At 39.1% G+C, this 20422-nt stretch overlaps 2 protein-coding genes across 6 annotated transcripts; both read left to right on the plus strand.

Annotated features, from left to right (window-relative positions):
• Positions 1 to 146: 146 nt before the first annotated feature.
• Positions 147 to 12790, plus strand: atcaya (ATCAY kinesin light chain interacting caytaxin a). Of its 3 annotated transcripts, XM_034700818.1 has the most exons (14): positions 153 to 1322; positions 2827 to 2926; positions 3586 to 3703; positions 5857 to 5915; positions 6031 to 6276; positions 6757 to 6930; positions 7083 to 7185; positions 7374 to 7505; positions 7725 to 7811; positions 8365 to 8463; positions 8656 to 8691; positions 8852 to 8923; positions 9025 to 9082; positions 11044 to 12790. In XM_034700818.1, the coding sequence occupies exons 2-13, from the start codon at positions 2899 to 2901 to the stop codon at positions 9056 to 9058; spliced, it is 1188 nt and encodes a 395-aa protein (XP_034556709.1). In that variant the 5' UTR covers positions 153 to 1322; positions 2827 to 2898; the 3' UTR covers positions 9059 to 9082; positions 11044 to 12790. The 3 variants fall into 3 exon arrangements, with proteins under 3 accessions (XP_034556718.1, XP_034556709.1, XP_034556725.1); XM_034700827.1 differs by lacking the exon at positions 3586 to 3703 and having other exon boundaries at positions 147 to 1322; XM_034700834.1 differs by lacking the exons at positions 153 to 1322; positions 2827 to 2926 and having other exon boundaries at positions 3678 to 3880.
• A 3072-nt stretch (positions 12791 to 15862) lies between these two features.
• On the plus strand, positions 15863 to 20396 carry mibp (muscle-specific beta 1 integrin binding protein). 3 transcript variants are annotated; one of them, XM_034676679.1, is made up of 8 exons: positions 15863 to 16107; positions 17559 to 17649; positions 18181 to 18229; positions 18486 to 18660; positions 19201 to 19272; positions 19402 to 19508; positions 19598 to 19683; positions 20113 to 20396. In XM_034676679.1, the coding sequence occupies exons 1-7, from the start codon at positions 16082 to 16084 to the stop codon at positions 19681 to 19683; spliced, it is 606 nt and encodes a 201-aa protein (XP_034532570.1). In that variant the 5' UTR covers positions 15863 to 16081; the 3' UTR covers positions 20113 to 20396. The 3 variants fall into 3 exon arrangements, with proteins under 3 accessions (XP_034532570.1, XP_034532564.1, XP_034532578.1); XM_034676673.1 differs by having other exon boundaries at positions 15866 to 16107; positions 20110 to 20389; XM_034676687.1 differs by lacking the exon at positions 18181 to 18229 and having other exon boundaries at positions 15866 to 16107; positions 20110 to 20389.
• Positions 20397 to 20422: the final 26 nt, after the last annotated feature.

Consider the following 20422-nt stretch of genomic DNA (forward strand, 5'->3'; position numbering starts at 1 on the left):
TTGCAAAAGATATAACATAACACATGTCATTTTTCTTCTTTATTTGCTTCTGCCAGAGAAGAAATACCTGGGAAATGATGTCTAGACGAACACGGAAGTATATTTGAGTGAGTCCTCTTGCCTCGCCTAATTTTGATTCACCTGCGGTTTCTGCTGATTGTCGCGTGTGTCAGTCACGTTTGCACTGATGATGAAGATAAAACCTAATGTTAACCCAGCTACCAAGCAGTGAGTCAGTTCAGCAGACAGGTCCTCTATCACCTTCAAATTACATTGTTTCCAAATTGCTATTAAGGGAAAAACGACCTTGAATTTTGTAGACATTCCTCAAAGAGTGGAACAAAGTCGAGGACTGACGGAGAAAATTATGCCTTAATCTTAAGAGGGATAAAACATGTCAGATCAAAGAATTAACCCGTATATGATTAGTACTGGGGCTTGTAAGATTAGTACAGCTACCAAGACCTAATTATGCCTGAATTAGGACTATGCGTCTTTGCTGCGGAAAACTGAGCAGTGGTGATATGATCGGTTGGGTGAAAGTGAAGTAATGGACTGAATAATTTATGTGCGGTGAGAGTTGGGGTATAGTGGGTACGTTATAGAAATGGCTGGGGTGAGGAGGCAGAGAAGGAGGGGTAAGGCTATGGGTGGAGAGAGAAAGATGCTGTTGCCAGGGAACAGCAGCCACATAGAGGACCAATGAAAACAACAGCAAGAATATCTAATGGAGTGAAGAGACTCAGAGACTGGGGCTTTTCCCCCAAAGTTGCTGCAGTGATAAGCAATCTGCCTTCACAGTGAGATCTGGATTTTAAAGAGGATTTTAAAAGAAGGATTTTAAATGATGTTTGGGAGTGGAAAGAGACCCTCAAAATGCACTTGGAGCTAGAGGAGAGAAAACGGAGAGATAGAGGGAGGGAGACCATGATGCCAGAGCAGATGCATTCTGATTAAAGGAATTTTGTGTCTTGGTGGTGTGGACGTAGGAGCGGAGAGGCAGGCTGTCGACTCGCTCTTCACGGCCAGTCTCTTCCAAACAAAGGTGGGCAGAGGCGGAGGAGAGGAGAGGGGGTCCAGCACAGAGGTGCCCCCTGTCTCCAGACACCTGCTGCTGGCTCATGGCTGACATTGGGGACACTGTATGACTGTGTCTGTGCACGAGTGTGTGCATGTGAATGAGAGAAGAAATTGCAGCCTGACCTCTTGCTTTGCTATTGGTGTGGAGGATCAAGACTCTCTTCACTTAAACCCTTTGCATCTTTGAAGGACACACAGACAAGGACCAGTGTGAGGTTTTCGTGGGATCACAAACCGCTCATGTAAGTATGCTCCCTGACTTAACATGCATGCATTTTTATTCTGCACCCTGCACAGGCAGACACCTCTGACAGACTGCATGCACGCTAGACCGTCAACTATCGCGTGAAATACATTTTTGAATTACCATTCCATTCGAGGTGACCTAGAAAAGCTGTGAGGTCATCAGTGGTCTGTCATGTTGTACTTGTGTTTTTTTTCTGCAACACTAATATTTTTAGTAGAAAGAATGGGCTGACAGAAGCACCACAATACCTGTTAATGAACAGAGCCGTATTTGGAAAGCATTGGACTATTGTCACTCACAGTTTTACACTTGTTACATTATTGATGTTCCAGCTGTTTGTCACACCTTGGCAGAGAGAGAGAAGAAACACCAGAGTCTGTTCTGAACAATGATGATAATGATTGAGCTGTCTCGTTTGCAAACCAACACATTGTAACACAGATGCTTTCTGTCATCTCATTGATACAAACAAGTGTGTGATCATGTGGAATGTAGAAATGAATAATTTCCTCCATGTGAGGCTTGGCCGTCCGCCTGTTCATACTCAGTCTCTCAAGTCTTGCTGCCAAACCACACAAACCACACCACTCCCTCTCTTAGACATAACACACAGGAAGCCATGATTATTCTTATCTTGTTTCGATCAGCATAATGCCTTGCAAACAAAAACCTCAGGAATACACTGAATTTGTTGTCATTTCTCTCAACCGTATGTTTTTAGTGGGATAGTCAAAAAAACACTCTGAATAATGACACATAAGCGCTTTATACCCTTCAAAGTGAAACCACTGACACAGACCTGTGAATCCTCTGCCCCTAATGTGGATTTAACACTTGACTGGAAAACTACAAAGAGAACTGGATTTCAGGTCCAAGTTCAGCTCCTGTTTTTACTGTTTTCCTTTGTGTTGTGATAATGCATGTGTGGAAATAATGTTCTCCAGTGGAGTGGAGTCCATCTTAATGCTACCATTGATTATGCAGTCACTATATTGTAGGGATCTACTGCTTTCATTCTCTGGGGTACAACAAATGGATATTTGATCTGAAGATTTTCCAGCATTATAATCAGTTACATAAAGCGTCAGTGTGAGTAGAGATCAAACAGGCTGTAGTCACATCAGAGTAGAAGGATTAGGGAACAGTGGAAGGATTAAACCTGCACGTCCTCCTCCTCATTGGCCTCCTGAATTCCACCCAGGACAACATAAGAAAATAATATCACACTTGAAAGAAATCTGAGTTCAGAAAGTGGGCTCTGCCCCAGGCAGTCACATGCCTCTCACATGTGCTTCGCCGGGCAGGGGGATAAAAACCATGTGATCAGCAGCCCCCAAACTGTACTGAAAATTATTTGTACAAATACCTCGTACAATGCAGACACCTGTTTCCTTAGTGCAGCCATGGATCTCAGTATCTAGTAAGTATACTAACTTATAAAAACTTTTCTTTTATTATTTATGTTTACTAAAAAGTGTTTCTCCCCCTCACACCTTCAGGCCCTGGCTCTCCTCTCTGAGGGATGGGCACCACAGAGGCGACACTACGAATGGAGAACATGGAAGTGAAAGATGAGTGGCAGGATGAAGACTTCCCCAGGTGAAAAAGACACCTTTTTATTTTTTGCTGATCATCATAAATTAAGTCATCCTCATTGGTTCATTTTTAAATTGAATAACTAGCCTATGATGAAGCTGAGGAAAAAGATGCATCTTCAAAGCGGCTCCAGAGCTCTGTTTTGCCTGCAGCATGTTCTTGTGTTTATGAGCATTGATTAATATGCAGAAGATTTTGGTTCATGCATAAATACCTCACATTAAAGATCAATTAAAATTTTAATCACCACATTTTTGCAGTTGTACTTCCAGTAGGATATTTTCAGTAGATTGGGAAACTTTACCATTTTTGTAAAATGCACTGTTTTATTTAATAAAGACTCACTTAATTTTCATAAGAGCCTAGTTTAGTTTTACTTAACAAACAAGAGAGAGAGATTTACTTTTCTTCACACCTCACTTTGATGTGAAGTGATTTTATCATAGTGGGACGTTCTTACATAAGACAGCTGATTTATGTCTAGTCCCAGCAGGATAACTTATAGAGAAAGATAAATTAAGGAGAAAAGTCTAGTTAAAGTGTGTGAATTGGATATTCAGAGATTAAGAGGCAGAGCTCGATGTACAGAAAAAGAGCAAGGAAGAGGTTTGATGGCACTCCCCCTCCTCCCTCTCCTCTTCCTCTTCCTCTTCCTCTGTCAGATTGGGAGGCAGGAAGCCAGGGAGCAGGTGCAGCCCTGTCTGTAAATGGTCTCAGGCTGCGTCATGTGACGCTACAGCAGTCGCTGATCAACAACAGAGCATCGCCAGGAAAATGGAGGCAGGTTTTGGTTAAAGACGCAGCATATGTATTGTTAAGGTAGCTTGAGGTGAGAGATGCTCTACTCTGGACTCTGTGTTATCAGCTGAGAGGACAGGGAATGATTAAGCAGACAGTATCTAGAGGTGTGTGAGGTTGCAAAGCTCATCTGATTCATCTGTGTGCTATTTCCTGAAGGTAAGCATCATTGCTTCATGCTGATATTGATGTTTGTAGCTGAAGGACAATGTAGCTTTCACCAGAACAAAGGAGATTACCATGCTTTTGTATAAAAGAAGAAATAAATCCATTAAGCTGTGATGTTTATCAAAGGGGGTTCATTTCTGACAAAGGAAGCGTTGCACCAGTAATCACTGCAGGGTCCCCAGGGGATGGGGTCGGGCTGATCATTAGAGCCTGTTTCCCTGGGCTATAGCCAATGCTATTGGCTCAAGAGGAGCACACACACACTGTCCCCTCTAGATGGGAGTTGGCTTTCTCTGTAATGCAGCTGATACACTGCACTGGGGCTGTGTCGCATTTTAACAATGAAGTTTTAACATCTTGTTTACCTTGGTTGCACAAGGTTTTGAAGCTGATTTTCAAAAGGACATACAGCTTAGCACATCCTATACAGAGGCACACAAACAAAACAAGATTTGACTTCCTGTCTTCTGTCTGCTTCTCCTTATGTGCAAAGAGGGTGTGAGCAGTAAACAACAGGCAGCATGTTAAGAGAGCTGCACCACTTTGTCAGAATGCAGACGCTCACGCCTTTTCTTCCCTCTTCTCCACTCATTCTCTGTTTCTCCTCTGCTCTCTTTCTCCTCCCCTTACACCCTGCCTGGCAGCCCTGTAATCTTCAGCTCTCTCCTGAGAGAGGTTAATTACCATCTCCATCCTCCTCTGCATGCTCCTCCTTTTAGCACTTAGCCAGATCAGTGACAACACCCACACTTTGACTGCTCCATTGAACAACATCCTAATCAGAGTGTTACATGTTATTATTAGGCCATCACTATGGGCTATTTATCTGTGTCATGAGGGTTACTTTCTGGGGTTCCACAAGGCCCTAAAACTGTTTATACTTGAAAATGCTAAAATTATATCAGTCAAGTGTCTTAACTGTTCAAATTTTATTCACTGATGACTCAAATCTATATTGCACTGGTTAAGTTTGTAAGGCATCAGAATACAGTAGAAAATGAATCAAAAGTAATAAGAAAATGTTTCATAACCAGTTATAATTGAATTTAAGTAAAACAACGTTTATAATATTACAATGTATGCCAATCCTTAAAAAGAAAAATCAAGTAAAAAAAATGAAAATACACACAAAAAATGAAACTCTTGTCACATTTTTTAAATCATAAACTTCGTAAAGGTTTACAACCATAATTGTGTTCATTTTCTTAAAGGAAATAATTTTGTATTGTTTCTTTATATGTTGGAAATGTCAGTTTTCTTCTGTTCTTATAGGGCATAAACCTAGAAGTTTCGGGGTTGCCTATAAGTATATTATATGTCACTGGTTATCTGCTAACACCAAGTCCTAGAACTAACTGTATGATGAACTCTGTTCTTTTTAGAGGTTCCTCAGCCTGAAATCAACTCCCCACCAACATGAGAATGATCAAAAAAAGATTTTCTTTTAAAAAGTCACTTAAACAAATGCTGATGAATTCCTCATAGAAGTTATTATGTAATCACTGTTTTGAAAGTCTTTGTTTTATTAATTTTTGGTGCCATGTGTTTGTGACAATTTTGTTTTTGTTTCTATTATTTTGTAGTTTAATGCTCCTCATCATTTATTTGCTCAGATACTTAATTTATTTTTAATTTTCATTCTTGATTTTTATAATTGGCTCCTATTGCATCTTTGTTTTATGGATAATGTGGGATTTTAAATCATTTTTTTACTTGTTTTTGTTTTGTTGTGTGGACCCCAGAAAGACTAGCAACCACAATGTGGAAGCTATTGGGGATCCTAATGAATAAAGATATAAAGAAATGTGAAAAGGCTGGGTTTAATTAGGAAAACTTTTCCTGTGTGTTGTTAGTCTAAGTTTAATGTTGCTTTCTTTTAGATTCTCTTCATTCTTTGGTACATGACTTTATCATTGGTACATATTATACTCAGTACTAGTGACCTACCTGTGAATGTTTGCCTTTAGACCACTACCAGAGTACGGTGACATGGATCCCTCCTGCGGTCTCACAGACAACAGGTCCTGTAAGTACAACTGTGCAATGAAGGGTCAAATAATAGTAAGACCATAATGTCCTCACTTTATGACATCCGTCACATTTCCTTAACTACTCCCCCTTCCCTTCTGGTCTTGCTGTAGCCCCCCCTCACACACTGAGTGTGAGCCCGCCTGGAGGAGGAGGAGGTGTGTCATCCCACAGAAAACGTCGTACGCTTGTTGCTCCAGAGATGAACCTCTCACTGGACCAGAGTGAGGGTTCTTTGTTGTCAGATGACTTCCTGGATACACCGGATGACCTGGACATAAATGTGGATGACATCGATACACCTGATGAGACAGACTCACTGGAGTTCATCACCAATGGGAATGAGCTGGAGTGGGAAGGTACTCTTCAAAATGAACCTGTATGACTATTGTTAAGTGTTTTAATCTTATAAAGTATAACCAGAACACTGAACCGTAGTTCATAAAATTAGCTGAATTTTTTCCAGTTTCAGAATTAAGTTCATATTAATCGAACTGTGTTAGTTATGGGTGTTCTTCTGTTTTAGTTGTGTCTTCCCATTTTCTTTTAAACCTGTTTTATTGTTGGTTCTATATTCTGTCTCACTTTTATTTCTCTATACTTTCTTGTTTTACTCAAACATTTGTAATTTTTCTCTTATGACATGTTTTCATATCCTTTCAAGTGTGAAACTAACTTAAGACTTAAAACATCTTCAAGCTACGCCCACTTTGAAGTTCACCATAGTCCAGTCTTAATCCTAAATACATTTGGATGTCAAGAAAGGAACAGAAAAGTCACTGAAGTAACCAACTTTACTCCAGTGTAATATTATTAATATATAATCTGTCTCTGTCCAGATGACGCACCAGTAGCCTCAGCCAAAGCAGGTCCTGGTGCCAGCTCAGGACAAGCAGATGAAGACGGGAATGCCAACAGCGGACGTCTGTGGAGGACGGTGATCATCGGAGAGCAGGAGCATCGTATTGACATGCAGGTTATCAGACCGTACCTGCGGGTCATCACACACGGAGGTCAGTGAAAAGACAGATATCCACCTGAGAACTCGTGACCCGCTTAGGAAGGTTGCTCCCACTAACATAAGAAAGACATATAACCTATATACTGTCGTCCAGTACAACCTGTGAAGCATTATTTATCACTAACATACATTTTCTCCCATCAGGTTACTATGGCGAGGGCCTCAATGCCATCATTGTTTTCTCTGCATGTTACCTGCCTGACAGCAGCTGTCCAGACTACCACTACATCATGGAGAACCTCTTCCTGTGAGTCTGACAGGGGAGACTTTTAGTTTGAAAATACAAGATTTGATGCTTTGCAGGAATGGATTATTGATTGTATGTTTGCCTCCTTGTCATTATTTAATCTTTAGGCAAGTCTGGATTGTGTTGTTATGGTTCCTAGTAATGTGTTGTCTCATTATATGACCATGACTCTGTGCCCCTACATTCAGGTATGTGGTGAGCAGCCTGGAGATGCTGGTGGCTGAAGATTACCTGATCATCTACATGAACGGAGGCACTCCTCGGAACAAGATGCCTGGGATCAGCTGGCTGAAGAAATGTTACCAAATGATCGACAGAAGGTGGGTGTGATTGGTGGGCGAGACATGTTGATTATTTTATGAGTTACACCCCAATATGTCACATAATGCTGGGAAGTGGAGGACTTTATTTATAGTAGGAATACCGAAAAATCTTTTTAACTCTCAATTTTATGTTTTTAATTACTCATATTGCTCTAAAACTGTTGACAACTTATGAACACTAATACAAATGTTATTGTTCTAATTGTTTAATGGCAGATTGAGGAAGAACCTGAAGTCTTTGGTCATTGCTCATCCTACCTGGTTCATACGCACTGTCCTGGCTATATCTAGGCCCTTTATCAGGTAATAATGGAAATGTTTAATATATCTATCATACATTTGTGAGAGATTGAGAACACAATCATTATGGTAGCATGTCATAATTTTTACGTGTAGTATAACGAATGTATCTGTTTGACTGTATTCATTACTTGGTTGTGTGTTTAATCTGGAGCTTCTCCAAAGTGTGAATGGTTTGTCTTTAGCTCTAATGACATCCTTCCACTGAGTGTCATAAAAACAAGGTTTTCTGTGTTATAATTCTTTCAAACTGACAAACACATGGCATCAAAACTTGTCCTCCCTGGCAAAGGTAACAGTTCTGATTTAAACTGTTAAATGTTTTGCCTGGTGAAAAATACTAAACTGATTAGAAATCAATGCATGCTGTGTCTTTAGTTTGTGTACTGTGTGAAATAATTACATTCTAGATTAGAAATAATGCCATGCATTTAAAACAAGTAGTCTAGAATATCAATAAAGTAAAGTATAATATCGTATTTATCACTGTGACATCTGTGACTTGCAGACTGTTACAGTGGTTGTGTTGTTGTTGTTGCCCTGTCACCCTCTGCAGTGTGAAGTTCATGAATAAGATCCAGTACGTCCACAGCCTGGATGAACTGGCAGAGATCGTCCCCATGGAGCACGTCCATGTTCCAGAGAGTGTGGTGCAGTAAGTACATTCGACCACTAGAGGGAGAAATAGAGCTGCAGCAGTTACTCTGACTCCAGCTGCTTTTAATATACAGGATGCAAATGTATCACTGAACATGTGGCATCTGATGTATTTTAATTAAGAGGATTTCTTCAAGATGACTTAGGTTGCAGAATAAACGGAGGATATAACAGTGTAATTCATTTTCAGATTTGATGAGGAGAGGATTAAAGCACGGAGGGAAAGGTAAACCACATTTGTTATGTCTTGTCTAAATTTGATGAAGCATTAAATCTAAATTAATTGGTTTCTGTATGCTCCCAAGAGATACCTATATTATTATATTAACTGTGTGTGTGTGTGTGTGTGTGTGTGTGTGTGTGTGTGTGTGTGTGTGTGTGTGTAGGATGGAACAGGAGCGCAGACAGCAAGAGCAGCAGCAGTCAGTCCCACAGGAACCAATTAAAAAGTCAGAGAGGTATGAGTCCTCACTGGATTTTATTTTTCTGATAAAACAAGTTGAAGTTCGGACATCTAAAAAAAGTTTTTAATTAACTCTTTTTTTTTTCTCATTTTCAGGCCAAAGTCAATGATTGCAGATCAAGGATTATAAGACAGACAGAGCTTGAAACTGAAGGTAAAAAAAACACTTCTATATTTCTTTTAGGAACCTCGATGTGTTTCTTTACCTTGAATTCACCACAGAGCCCTTAACATACCCACATGGACCAATAAAGACAAATCAGAGTGTACTGGAATACAAATATTGTGTGCAACTACTGTCAAAATGGAGAAAAAAAGTTCTTACCATACTGAGATACTTACACAAACATGTTAAGTGTGAGTACTTAAGGTTAGAGATGAATCATGACCATTGGCATTCATGGTGCACATAACCAGGGAGCAGATTTTGTCATTAAATAAACAAAAAAAGTCTGTACAAAGGGACTTTGCAGAGGGATTTGTTGTATTTGCATGAGCACAAAGATCTCTGGAGGAAAAACTATTCTCAAGTGTTTTTATTGTTGGAGTTGGAGGTATCGCCAGGGTACACGAGGAGTGAGGGATTTATCTGCAGAGAGTGTTGGTACATGTTAAGGGTCTTTTCAAACTTTCAATTACATCCTGATTCACATTCATCCAGTTGATAGTCCCCTGTTGTCAGAGAGGATATCTGTTTTCAGCTTTAAAGTAGTTTCCCTCGTCTGCTCTTTTCTTCTCCTTTTGGCCTCCCCCTGGTTTATTATGCAAGAGCCCCGCTGGCTTCACTGTTGGACTTATTTGAGCAATAACCCAAGATTATGTGTTACATTTTTTAAAGGAGGAAAAGCTTCTTAAAAGCATTGTGTTTTTAAGTGACTGGCTCAAAAGAGACCCCGGTGACTGTGATTTACAGTGAAATGATATAAGAATATACAGCATCTTTAAGAGAGTAAGTCATACCTCCATGGAGCGGGAGTGTTAATGACGTTCATACTCTGTGAGCTGGTTGAAGCCAGCTTTCACAGGGGTATTTACAGTTGCATGCTGTAACTGACAAGCTTTCAGTTTCTTTGATAGTGGTCATGGGACTCAAAGAACTGTTATGAGATACAGAAAGGCCATGGGAGCAGGACATAAAAAGAGACTGGAACCATGACTTTGGTGTAAGACGTCTGGATCAGGGTCAACAGTCTTACTCTGAATCAGCTCCTTTTGGCTGATTGACTCCAGCACATATCATGTTACATGGAGTTCACAGGCTGGCTGCATTTGTGATTCATTCACTAGCAAGGACCACGCCACACAAGGATATGAGTTTGAACATTTATTGAGTTAGTTGTGCGTCGTGTAGCCCAGCAGAAGGAGACTCAGGATGGGGGTTCTGTCTCAGCGTCATCCTGCCAAGCTGATCTTGACCCCAGGCTGTACCTGGAATTAGACAAGGGCACGGAAGAAGCAAACACAAGTTGAGTAGAAGGGGATAAGGAAAAAGGTTAATTGAAGCGGAGAAAGGTGAGGGAGGGTGGGTTGAAGAATCACAGACAAGTGGTTGGAGTAAGCTGGCTACGTTTAAGTAGGCTTGTCAGGTGATTGAGGGTGTGGTTTAGGCGTGGCCCTGCTCCCAAATTTAAGTTAACACCTTAACTTCATTTAACAAGAACCATGCACATGAAAAATAGCATTATGTTTTAGTTCCAAGTCTGTTAATGATGGTTGGACTCACAGCACTTTTCTAGTCTTTACACTACTCACCATGCATCCACACACGCACATTCACATCCTGACAGCAGAGGTTGCTATTGTATGGGACTATCAGTACTAACTAATCCCATTCATACTCATTCACACTCTGCTGACTATTAGTCACTGGGAGCACTTTGAGGTTCTGTTGTCCTGCTCCAGGACTTTAGCATGTGAACCCCAGGAGGGATCAAACCACCAACCTTTCATTGAGAGATGACCACTAAGCCACAGTCTCTAGACTTCCTTTAGAATGAGATGCCCCTTTTCTGAACTAAACACTGAACATCTGTCACTGAAGATGGTTAGATACCATTTGGTTTAATTTTTTAAAGAGATCAGAATACAAATTATTATTTGTGTCATCAATTTCAGATCAAGACGGTGAATGCTCCTTCTCCTTCTCCCTGTCTACCACGGGCTGACACATGGTAACCTGAGAATGTGAAAGGAAATTGTTGCTGTGTTACAAGAAGTCTGTCACCACGAAAACAGTTTTTGGCTTCATTGGCTCGTTACCTTGCTGTGTGGTCTGACCTGTTGTGTCCTTATACTGTTAAATTACAGTACAAGGACAACAGGTTAAGGCCTGGCGTTTGTGATGTGTACATATGTATAAAAGATTTAACATTTTGCAAGACAAGAGATGTCTAACAATAACATTATGGTGTAACTGATGCTGAGCTTTTGTCAAGTGTGTGACATTAAAACCAAGCAGGTCACACACTTTTCTTACATGTGCAAAGGTAATGTGTAAATACTGATGGTTCTACAATGCTTCTGATGCCTTCATCTTCTTTTTTTGCTTCATACCTGCTCTGCCACAAGGCTTTTTAAGATCCTACTTTTGCTGTGTTGACATTTTGGAAAATGTCCAGTTGTACTTAAATCTGTACTGTTCCTTGTGTTATGATGTGCCTCAGACACGTTGTGCTTAAAAGATGTATTATTTAGCCTGAAGTATACATATGCCTGTGTAAAAGCCCTGTGTAAGTCAGACAAGCAACACAAACATTGCCCATATTAGGCGGGTTAATTGTATCAGTTTCATATGTTGCCTAAACATATTTTCTAAGTTAAGATTGCGGATCATGTTCTGTTCACTAACTTGATAATGTACATAGCAGCCTCTAAAATGGACAATGTTTATGTGGCTTACACAGAGAAGTAGTTTGTGTTTTAGCAAAGTGACATCTCCTTAGTTCCCCTGTGTTTGTTTCTGACTAACTTTTAGGAAAAAGGCGCCATAGTCTCATCTTAATGCATTGATTGTACATTACCTGAGGTTACATTGATTCTCTCTGATGTCTTCCATCTGTTGTAGCAAGAGGACAGAGAAATAAGTGTTTTTATTTTTGTAAAGAAATGCATAACTGTATTGCCTGCCTGCCTTGTTTTGCACTATTGAATGGTTTTAGCATATCATGTGACTAAGGATTTCCATTAAGAAGTAGATGTGTCCTCCTAAAATGTATTTGTTTTTGTCTTTTTCGTCAGTATTAGGACTTCTGGTAGTAAGCAGTTTTGTAGCTGTTAGTAATGGATGATGCTTCTTTTGTACAAAAAAAGGACTCCTGTCATTTCTGTTTCTAAAGTGCCAACTCAGTTTAGTTTCTTCTTTTTTTGCCTTTCTGGTGCAGGAATGTTGCAAGAACACTTCAGCCCTTAGACCATTTTCCTGCCATTCAGCTGTTTTCACACCAATAAACCAAACCTGAGCAGTTCTGTCAAATATTTACGAAACATTTTGCGCAGCTCTTCATTCGTTGGGAACATTCCTTTGAGGATTGTTGGCTACACTGAGTGCCTATTTTTGAACAAAATGTTTAAAAGAAATCCAGAAAATGTGAAGGAATGCAACTTGTAGCCTTTTTGTTTTAGTTCAAGGGGTTTACAATATCAGTCACAGTCAGGCAATGTTTGCATAGAGATGACTGAATTGATCTTGGTCATTTTTACAATGAAAGCACAACATTTATATTATGACAAATAGTTTGCCTTCCATTTATCTGCTGTTAAATGTTTGCTCAGATCTAATGGGGAAAGATGATCTTATGTTCTTTGGATCTATATGATCGGTTCTGCCTCGTAGAAATAACTGAATAAACTTTTCCCCTCTAAACAGTGTGTTTGTTTTTCTTGTTTTCACAACTGTACACTCAAAGATGGGAGCTCTTTAGGCTTCAAATTCTTTGTAAAAAGATACCTACAGTAGATTCTCTTCCATGCATCTGCTAATGGGCCTGAAAGATTTCCGTGAAAATAAAGGGGTGACACACTTTCTTCCAGACCCCAAACAATGTGAAGGAGGGGTTAATGTAATTGATTTAAATAATAATGCCACATGTTCCTGATGGCAATGGAGTCTTAATATGTATTTCTGTTTCATTTGAAGTCTTGTATTCATTACTTCGATGTGTATGCAGACAGGCAGCAGTTTGCTTGCAAGCTTGTCGCAGTTGTTCTGAAAGCTACCTTCAGATGCACCATAGAGGATTAAAGCATATATTTAAGGTTTATATTTGAGTGAGCATCATCTAAGTATCCTGCTGCACTTTTGTGTTTGATTATGCAAACACAGAATTATGATTATTCTTTAGTTCTTTACAGCATTTCACAGTCTGTCTCCTTGATCCTCCTCCACACTCATTTTCCAAGCTTCCATACTTGCCATTCTCAGACTCACCACCAGATGCCCCCGGACTTCCCTTCCTGTCTGCGACCATGCACCTGTCTCCTGTCCAGCCCACCTGTTATCTCACTGTCACTGCATACCTGTCCATCTATGTCTACGCTTCACTCATTAGCCCCACTCCTTATAAACTAGACCACTTCCTTAGTTTGGTAGTTAGTTTTCCTTGTTAGGGTATGCGGTTCTCTTGATTTGTGGTTTCCTTTTTTTGTTTCTAAATTATAGACGTGCCAGCGGACATACCGGCCTATTACCACTGTCTCCACCCGTGCACCCACTGTTTATGCCTAGACTATCAGATTATCAGACTATAGCACCATTTTGAGTGTAGTAATCTGCATTTGGGTCCTTCACTTCCACTCTCATCTGTGACCCAGCATACTTATAACACCACTTTACTTTTGATTGAACATAAAAGTCCCATACAAAATATTAGAATACTATCCTGGTCTAAAGTTGGTCATTTGGCAGGGAAGTCTCACAGAGCAACCTAAATCCATTCTGGAGAAAGAACACCCAATTTGTATTTTTGATAGTGCTAGTTTGGTAAAATGATACAGGGCTCATTTTCTTATATTACAGCTATTGTGACCTATTAATAAAAATCCAATAACTGCAAAAATGATCCCTAAGAATAGTTTACGTCTTGAATAAGGGGGGTCCTGTGACGTCGACTTAGCCACAAGATTATCACATGAGTCACCGTCACACCAGCTCTCTTTACACACGTATACAGACAGAGGGATACTCCAATGGTTGACCTCTGACCCCTGAGGGCTGTGACAGGATTCACTTTGCATTGGACTCATACACAAATAGACAAGAAAGTCTCACACACCTTCAGGGGAAATGAGCCATGGAATTACACAATTTGACTTACAATGGAAAAGTGTGATTACTTAAACCTTCTGAATAATCGGAAATAAATAAATGTTAACCCAAGGATTAAGTTGTAATACAATTTCTGGCAGAGAAAAACACATATACAGCACATTGCTCACACTCATGTCTGAACTCACGACTTCCACCTTATCCAGACTGTTACCCTTTAAGTTCAGGCTCCATGCTGCTGGCTCACTGTGCTCACACTCCTGACCCACACATGAAAGTTTATCTTGGGTGAGAGAATGTTTGTGTAAAGTTTGCGTGGCATATCAGGTTTGGAAGAAGTATCAACAAACAAGATCTTGTACACTTCACAGTAAAAATGGCCATAACTCCATACCCGACAAATTATAGTTTGAACTCTTTGTTGCAGATCATTGAGGGTGAGTTTTTAATGTTTATTTGGTCTTGAATAACAACGTGTCACCAGTGGATGCACATCTACTGTTCATATCATATTGACCAATGTGATTAATAAAGTGATCCTAATTCTTGGAGCAGATATGGCATTTCACAACAATAACTGCAGCTTGTGAAAAGAATTACGCTACCTTTTTATTCTCTTTACTGTATTACTAGCTAAAACATAAAATCCATTATGTTTTGTTTTTTTTCTACATTCAATCAAACATTCACAGCAGAACTTGACCCATCACAGAACAATATCAAATTCCCTTGCCATATTAGGTTGGAATTGTTTCCACACATGTGCTTCATAATACAAATCATGTGAACAGACTCATGCAAGGATGTTTGCTTGCTGTTTTAAATAGGCTACCTTAGATACAATGTTCTGTAAACCAGGGGTTCACAAAACCCCCAAAATATAGGTGCCAAAGACTCGTGACCCCGTCAGTCCCTCAGAGTGACTTAATGTGGCTTCATTTTGCTGGTCTGGAAATGTAGCCTACCTGTATGAGCATGTGGCTGTGTTTCCTGTGCCGTTATGAATTTACCTACTGCTACTGATGCTTTTAATAATTAACTGTTCACTAACCCTAAACTTAGGATTCATCTGGCAAAAAGAAAGGCAGAAAACTCATTACATTTTCTATTTTCAAGGTTTTATTTGAAATGTAGCTGCTATTTTTATTGATACTTTTACTATAATGGGTAAAATGTCCTATTTTTGGATAACTTAAAAAAAGAAACATTCTAGAAGACATCTCACGACCCCCCATTTGTGTCTTGTGACCCCCCAGGGGGTCCCGACCCACACTTTGGGAACCCCTGCTCTACACCACTCTACAACCACTCTTTTAACATCAGAAATAAATAGAAATTACTCTCCCAGCTGAGTGCTGTTATCATAAATGAATTGGTTTACTGGTAAAGGTAAGTACAGAAAAGACTAAAGTGATCATCTCATGTATCTTTAGGATATCATCAGTGGTACTTTTCCACAGTGAGCCTGGCCATCAGGTGGATTAACAGCTGAATGAAATAGTAATAGGTGCCGGTCATCCGGTCATCCCTCGCTGTGATGGACAGGAGCAGCAGCTGGACAATATGTTAATATGTGAAAGTTCGCGTGCTGTGATTGGCTGCTGGAAGGAGGCACGTAGCAAGAGTGGAAAAAAGCACGAGCACGTCCGACCGGTCCGACCACGAGAACGTTCTGACGTGATGATGACGGAAGAGATGCAAGTGGGATATAAAGTGCAGTGCCTGGCGCGCAGAGTGAATGGAGCAGTATAAGGAAACGTGACTACCAAACGATACAACTCTTTGATCTTCAGACAGTTTTTGGACTTTTATCTTTAACTTTGGTGTAAAGTATTCTCTCGGGTTTCTTCAGGTCACGTTGAGCAGGACTCGTCTAAAAGCGGACAAAAGATGAAATACATTATAGGAATTGGCGGGTAAGTTTTTATGATCAAACAACTTGTTGGTTGCTGAAATCGAATCTAGCTTTTAATGTTACAAATGCTCATATCTACGGCATGCACATGTTTTTCAGGCCTAAATAGGTGACAGGTGTGTGGATTTGTGCAGTCATTATTAAAATTGTTGATTTCCGGTGCAATACCTCATGTGCAATATTGTAATTTACTCCATAACATATTTTATTCTTATATTCGTCTACTACATGTGCACTCTGACTGAGGCTAATCTAATTTATTTCATGTCTTTAAAAGTACTTCTATACCTGTCTTTGTACCTATAGTATTTTTATTTTTATTTCGATTTTTTTTAATTTGTGTTTAGGTTTATTTATTGTCCTTACTGTCTTGTGTGTGCGAGCACACTTGGCAAAAATGCTTCCTTGATTCTTGAATCTTGAGATATTGTGTGTAGAGTTATGTTATTGTTTTATTGATTTTAACTTTAAGTAATGATTATAGTTTAAAGGATATGTTTCAGGGACTGAAGCTGATATTTATTCTCTTGGCTGCATGTTTTATCAGCTGCGCGCCAGAACTCGTGAACAGGCTGCACCATAGGGCTGCACAGTTAAACCGGTTTAAAGTGATGTCCGGTGTGGAGGGTTTGTTGTCATAGATCGAGCGGGATATTTGAAAATTCACCGCGAGACTGAGTTCAGAAGTGGAGGGAGATCTGACCTAAGTACAACCTCAAACCAAAACCACTTAAAGCTTTAAGTCTGTTTTTGTACCTAAAGATTTACATTAAGATATTACTCCATTTTATTGAATTATTCTTCATTACAACAAAGCGAAGTGTTTCCCACTCAGTACACTTGTCCACTTTGGCGCTGCAACTTCACAAGTCACACATGCTTTTATTTATTTATTTATTTATATTATTATTGCACATATAAAATAACAAAACAAAACATTGCTGTTCAATAACACGAGCCAAGATATAACAGGTAAATTCAATAAAACTAACCACAAAGTATCAACGTAGAACAGAATATCTACATACAAAACAAAAAAGATTAAGAGGGAGTAACATTTAAAGCAAAAAACAGAATATTTATTTATAAGTTAGGAAAGTAGGGAGAGTATGTGTTTGTAAGTATGCATTGAAATTCGTATCATGTTGTATTACTTAACTCACCTAATAGAAAGTGTATGGGTTGTTTCTTGAATGAGTTGAAATTTTTGTTACTTGTTATATGACCAGGTAAACCCTTCCAAAAGTGAGGGCCCCTGTATCTGATGGAAAACATTTGACTGTTTTTAGAAAAATGTGACTTTTTACATATGACCAGATCTAACTTACAATATGTATGCTAAAAGAAACCCTGTTAGGCTGATTTTCTGATTTAAAGTCTTCATTTTAAACCAGAATTGTATCTGTATATTATATCATCCTAATTTTGAAATGTTTCCTTTTTTGTTGACAGAGTCACTAATGGTGGTAAAACCACCCTGACGAATAAGTTGATCAAGACATTGCCCAACTGCTGTGTTGTGCACCAAGATGACTTCTTCAAGGTGAGTGTTAGCCAGTGATATTTAGGTCTATTTTTGATATTGTTACTTCCTCATTTTTGAGCACTGCATGAGCATTGCATGTAAGCAAAGTTGTATATTCAGAGTGCATCCTTTCCTTTTCTTCCACACGCTCTGTTCTTTAAGGTTAATGTGTAAATTGCCTTACTGTCTATATGTATAGTTTCTTTTAGTTGTCAATCCCTGCTTTTATTATTGTCTTCTCTTGTATTCTACTTCTTACTTTATTTTATGACTGTATGTACTGTGATAGCTTTTAACACATCCTTAAACTATAAGCAAGAATCTTTTGAAACTTGGTTATTAGAGTTTTCCTTTTTGTACCCCTAACACTTTCAAGCTAAATATCTTTTATATTTACTTGCCCTATGTGCATGCGCTTGCTTTCTGAATGTTCCTTTGTCTTCTGTGTGAGCACTTGTTTGGCCGTGTAACTCTAGCATGTGAGCGGGATCTGCAAGTGTTCAGAGCCGTGAGGTTGCAGCAATATTTTATTGGTGACTGTTATTTCAGAAACCTGATCAGATAGAAGTCGGGGAGGACGGCTTTAAACAATGGGATGGTAAGACTTCACCGAAGACTGCCAGTGACTCATTGTCTACTTTGTATTGTCATAAACCCACACCCTCCAACTTAAGATACATCATAGCCATTTCACGTGCACACCATTCAATGATAAAGATCAAGCAGAAAAAAACCTCCTGTAACTCGGAGTAAACAACAAAACACATTTTCAATTTTTCATATTCTCATTTGTATCCATTCTAACGCACTGTGTCCTTTCCATCATATGTCTTTCTATCAACTTTGCTTTATAGTGATCACATCTTTGGATATGGAGGCCATGACCAACACAGTGAAAGGCTGGATGGAGAATCCAGTGAAGTTTGCCCGTTCCCACGGTGTCACACTGTCTCCTCCATCTGACGAATCCAATCCTGACGAGCAGATCCACATTCTCATTGTGGAGGGTTTCCTGCTCTACAACTTCGAGTGAGTTTGTGATTATTTCCTGGTTGTCATATAGACCTGATAAATTCTCTTTTTAATCAAGAAAGGTCTCCAATGAGTAGAGTTAGCATTTGAAAGTATCAGTCGCATGTAATATTTATCCAGTGGACTATTTTATTGTACGTCTCTAACGTGAAAAGTTATCTCACTGAAACACTTCAGTGCCAGGGAAAGTCAGTTCACTGAAACAGGCTTCTTGTCTTTCATAAATTCTGAGAAATTCATGACGACAAACATTGGCTGACTCGGTGGCATTATTTTCGTTGTACCACGTGCTTACTGTACATGCACACCACCAGTTCACATAAGCAGACAGGTCCTGCAGATAGAGATAAGAGTACAGCAGAAAGCGGCTCTGAGTTGTACCTAAAGCTGGCTGAGGTGATGGGTACACGTTGTAATAGGAATGAATGTCAGGCACGCTGCAGAGTTCGAGATAAGAGACAGAGTGAGCGGTTGCATGACTTTGCTTCTTCACGTCTGCATGTTATGGCCTTTTTCATCTCTCTTTCTCTCCTCTAGGCCTCTTCTGGGTGTCTTTGACAAGAGCTATTACATTTCGATTCCCTATGAGGAGTGCAAGAGAAGGAGAAGGTGAGAGCAAACAGTCACAGTCACTAATGTTGATAGCAAAGACTATTTTATTCCAATCACATTCCCCTTTTTAAATAAATGACTTCAGTTTGAAAGAACACACTTTAAACAGCATGTTGTCATTTTCAGTACAAGACAGTACACGGTCCCCGACCCCCCCGGTCTGTTCGATGGCCACGTTTGGCCGATGTACCTGAAGAATAGGACAGCGATGGAGGAGTGCAGTTTGAGTATTGGTAAGTTGCATCTGAGATGCTTTAATTATATTAAATTTATACTTTTTGAACATCTTTGTAATTTTCCTGGTTAAATGTGTCTGTTGCAGAGTACCTCGATGGTTTGAAAAACAAAGAGGAGATCTACAATCAGGTGTATGAAGACATTCAGAACAACCTGCTCAATCGTTTATAGGTGAGAAAATTGATGTAGTGTGTCACTGTTGGCACTCAGACTCATTACATTTAAGATATTGGAACAAAAAAAATGAATCACTTAATTTTAAATATATGTTTACATGATCACTTGTTGAAGTGTTAAATTATTTATATATCTATCTATTTATAAGATCATTTGATCTTGTTAACGCTACCTTATCTTTAACGTTTCTTTCCACTATTACTTATTTTATAAATCTTACTGTATTGATTTGATTTTATTTTTAAGTATTTTATTTATCGTCATGCCTTTTTTTAATTGTACCATTGCTATTGTTTTCTGTCTATCTTTTATTCTGTGAAGCACTTTGGGCTGCATGTTTTTATGTATGAAAGGTGCTGTATCAATAAAGTTGAGTTAAGTGTACATACATACTAACTGTATTTCTTTTCTTTCTTCCAGCAGGAAGAATCCCCCACTCCTGTACATATTTTGTAAATAGTCCCATGGATTCTTTTTTATGAAGCTTTTTGTATTCCTTGTTTGTAAATGGAGCAAAGCAACTTTAATTTATAATTGTTTTATTTATCATCTTCAGATGATCAATATTTTTGTTCTTCCTTTTCAAAAAAGTGATTGTTGAAAAGATCATTAGTGTGTCACTGTTATATTAAACCTCTACATTGTACTAGACCACTCGTTGCATTCTCCTATGAATAAATGCATTTTGGTGCTGTTTATATACAGCATATCAAGAATCTGTGTTTTTCCTTTA

This window comes from Notolabrus celidotus, chromosome 2, assembly GCF_009762535.1.
Source record: "Notolabrus celidotus isolate fNotCel1 chromosome 2, fNotCel1.pri, whole genome shotgun sequence".
Lineage (NCBI taxonomy): Eukaryota > Metazoa > Chordata > Actinopteri > Labriformes > Labridae > Notolabrus > Notolabrus celidotus.

What these genes read in the sequence shown, in the direction of transcription:
- atcaya (XM_034700818.1), top strand. Translation starts at nt 2,899, where the DNA reads ATGAGTGGCAGGATGAAGACTTCCCCAG. An exon ending in GCGGGTCATCACACACGGAG is followed by an intron (nt 6,931 to 7,082) that starts GTCAGTGAAAAG and finishes TTCTCCCATCAG; the next exon opens with GTTACTATGGCGAGGGCCTC. An exon ending in CCAATTAAAAAGTCAGAGAG is followed by an intron (nt 8,924 to 9,024) that starts GTATGAGTCCTC and finishes TCTCATTTTCAG; the next exon opens with GCCAAAGTCAATGATTGCAG.
- mibp (XM_034676679.1), top strand. Translation starts at nt 16,082, where the DNA reads ATGAAATACATTATAGGAATTGGCGG. An exon ending in CGGCTTTAAACAATGGGATG is followed by an intron (nt 18,230 to 18,485) that starts GTAAGACTTCAC and finishes TTTGCTTTATAG; the next exon opens with TGATCACATCTTTGGATATG. An exon ending in GGAGTGCAGTTTGAGTATTG is followed by an intron (nt 19,509 to 19,597) that starts GTAAGTTGCATC and finishes TGTCTGTTGCAG; the next exon opens with AGTACCTCGATGGTTTGAAA.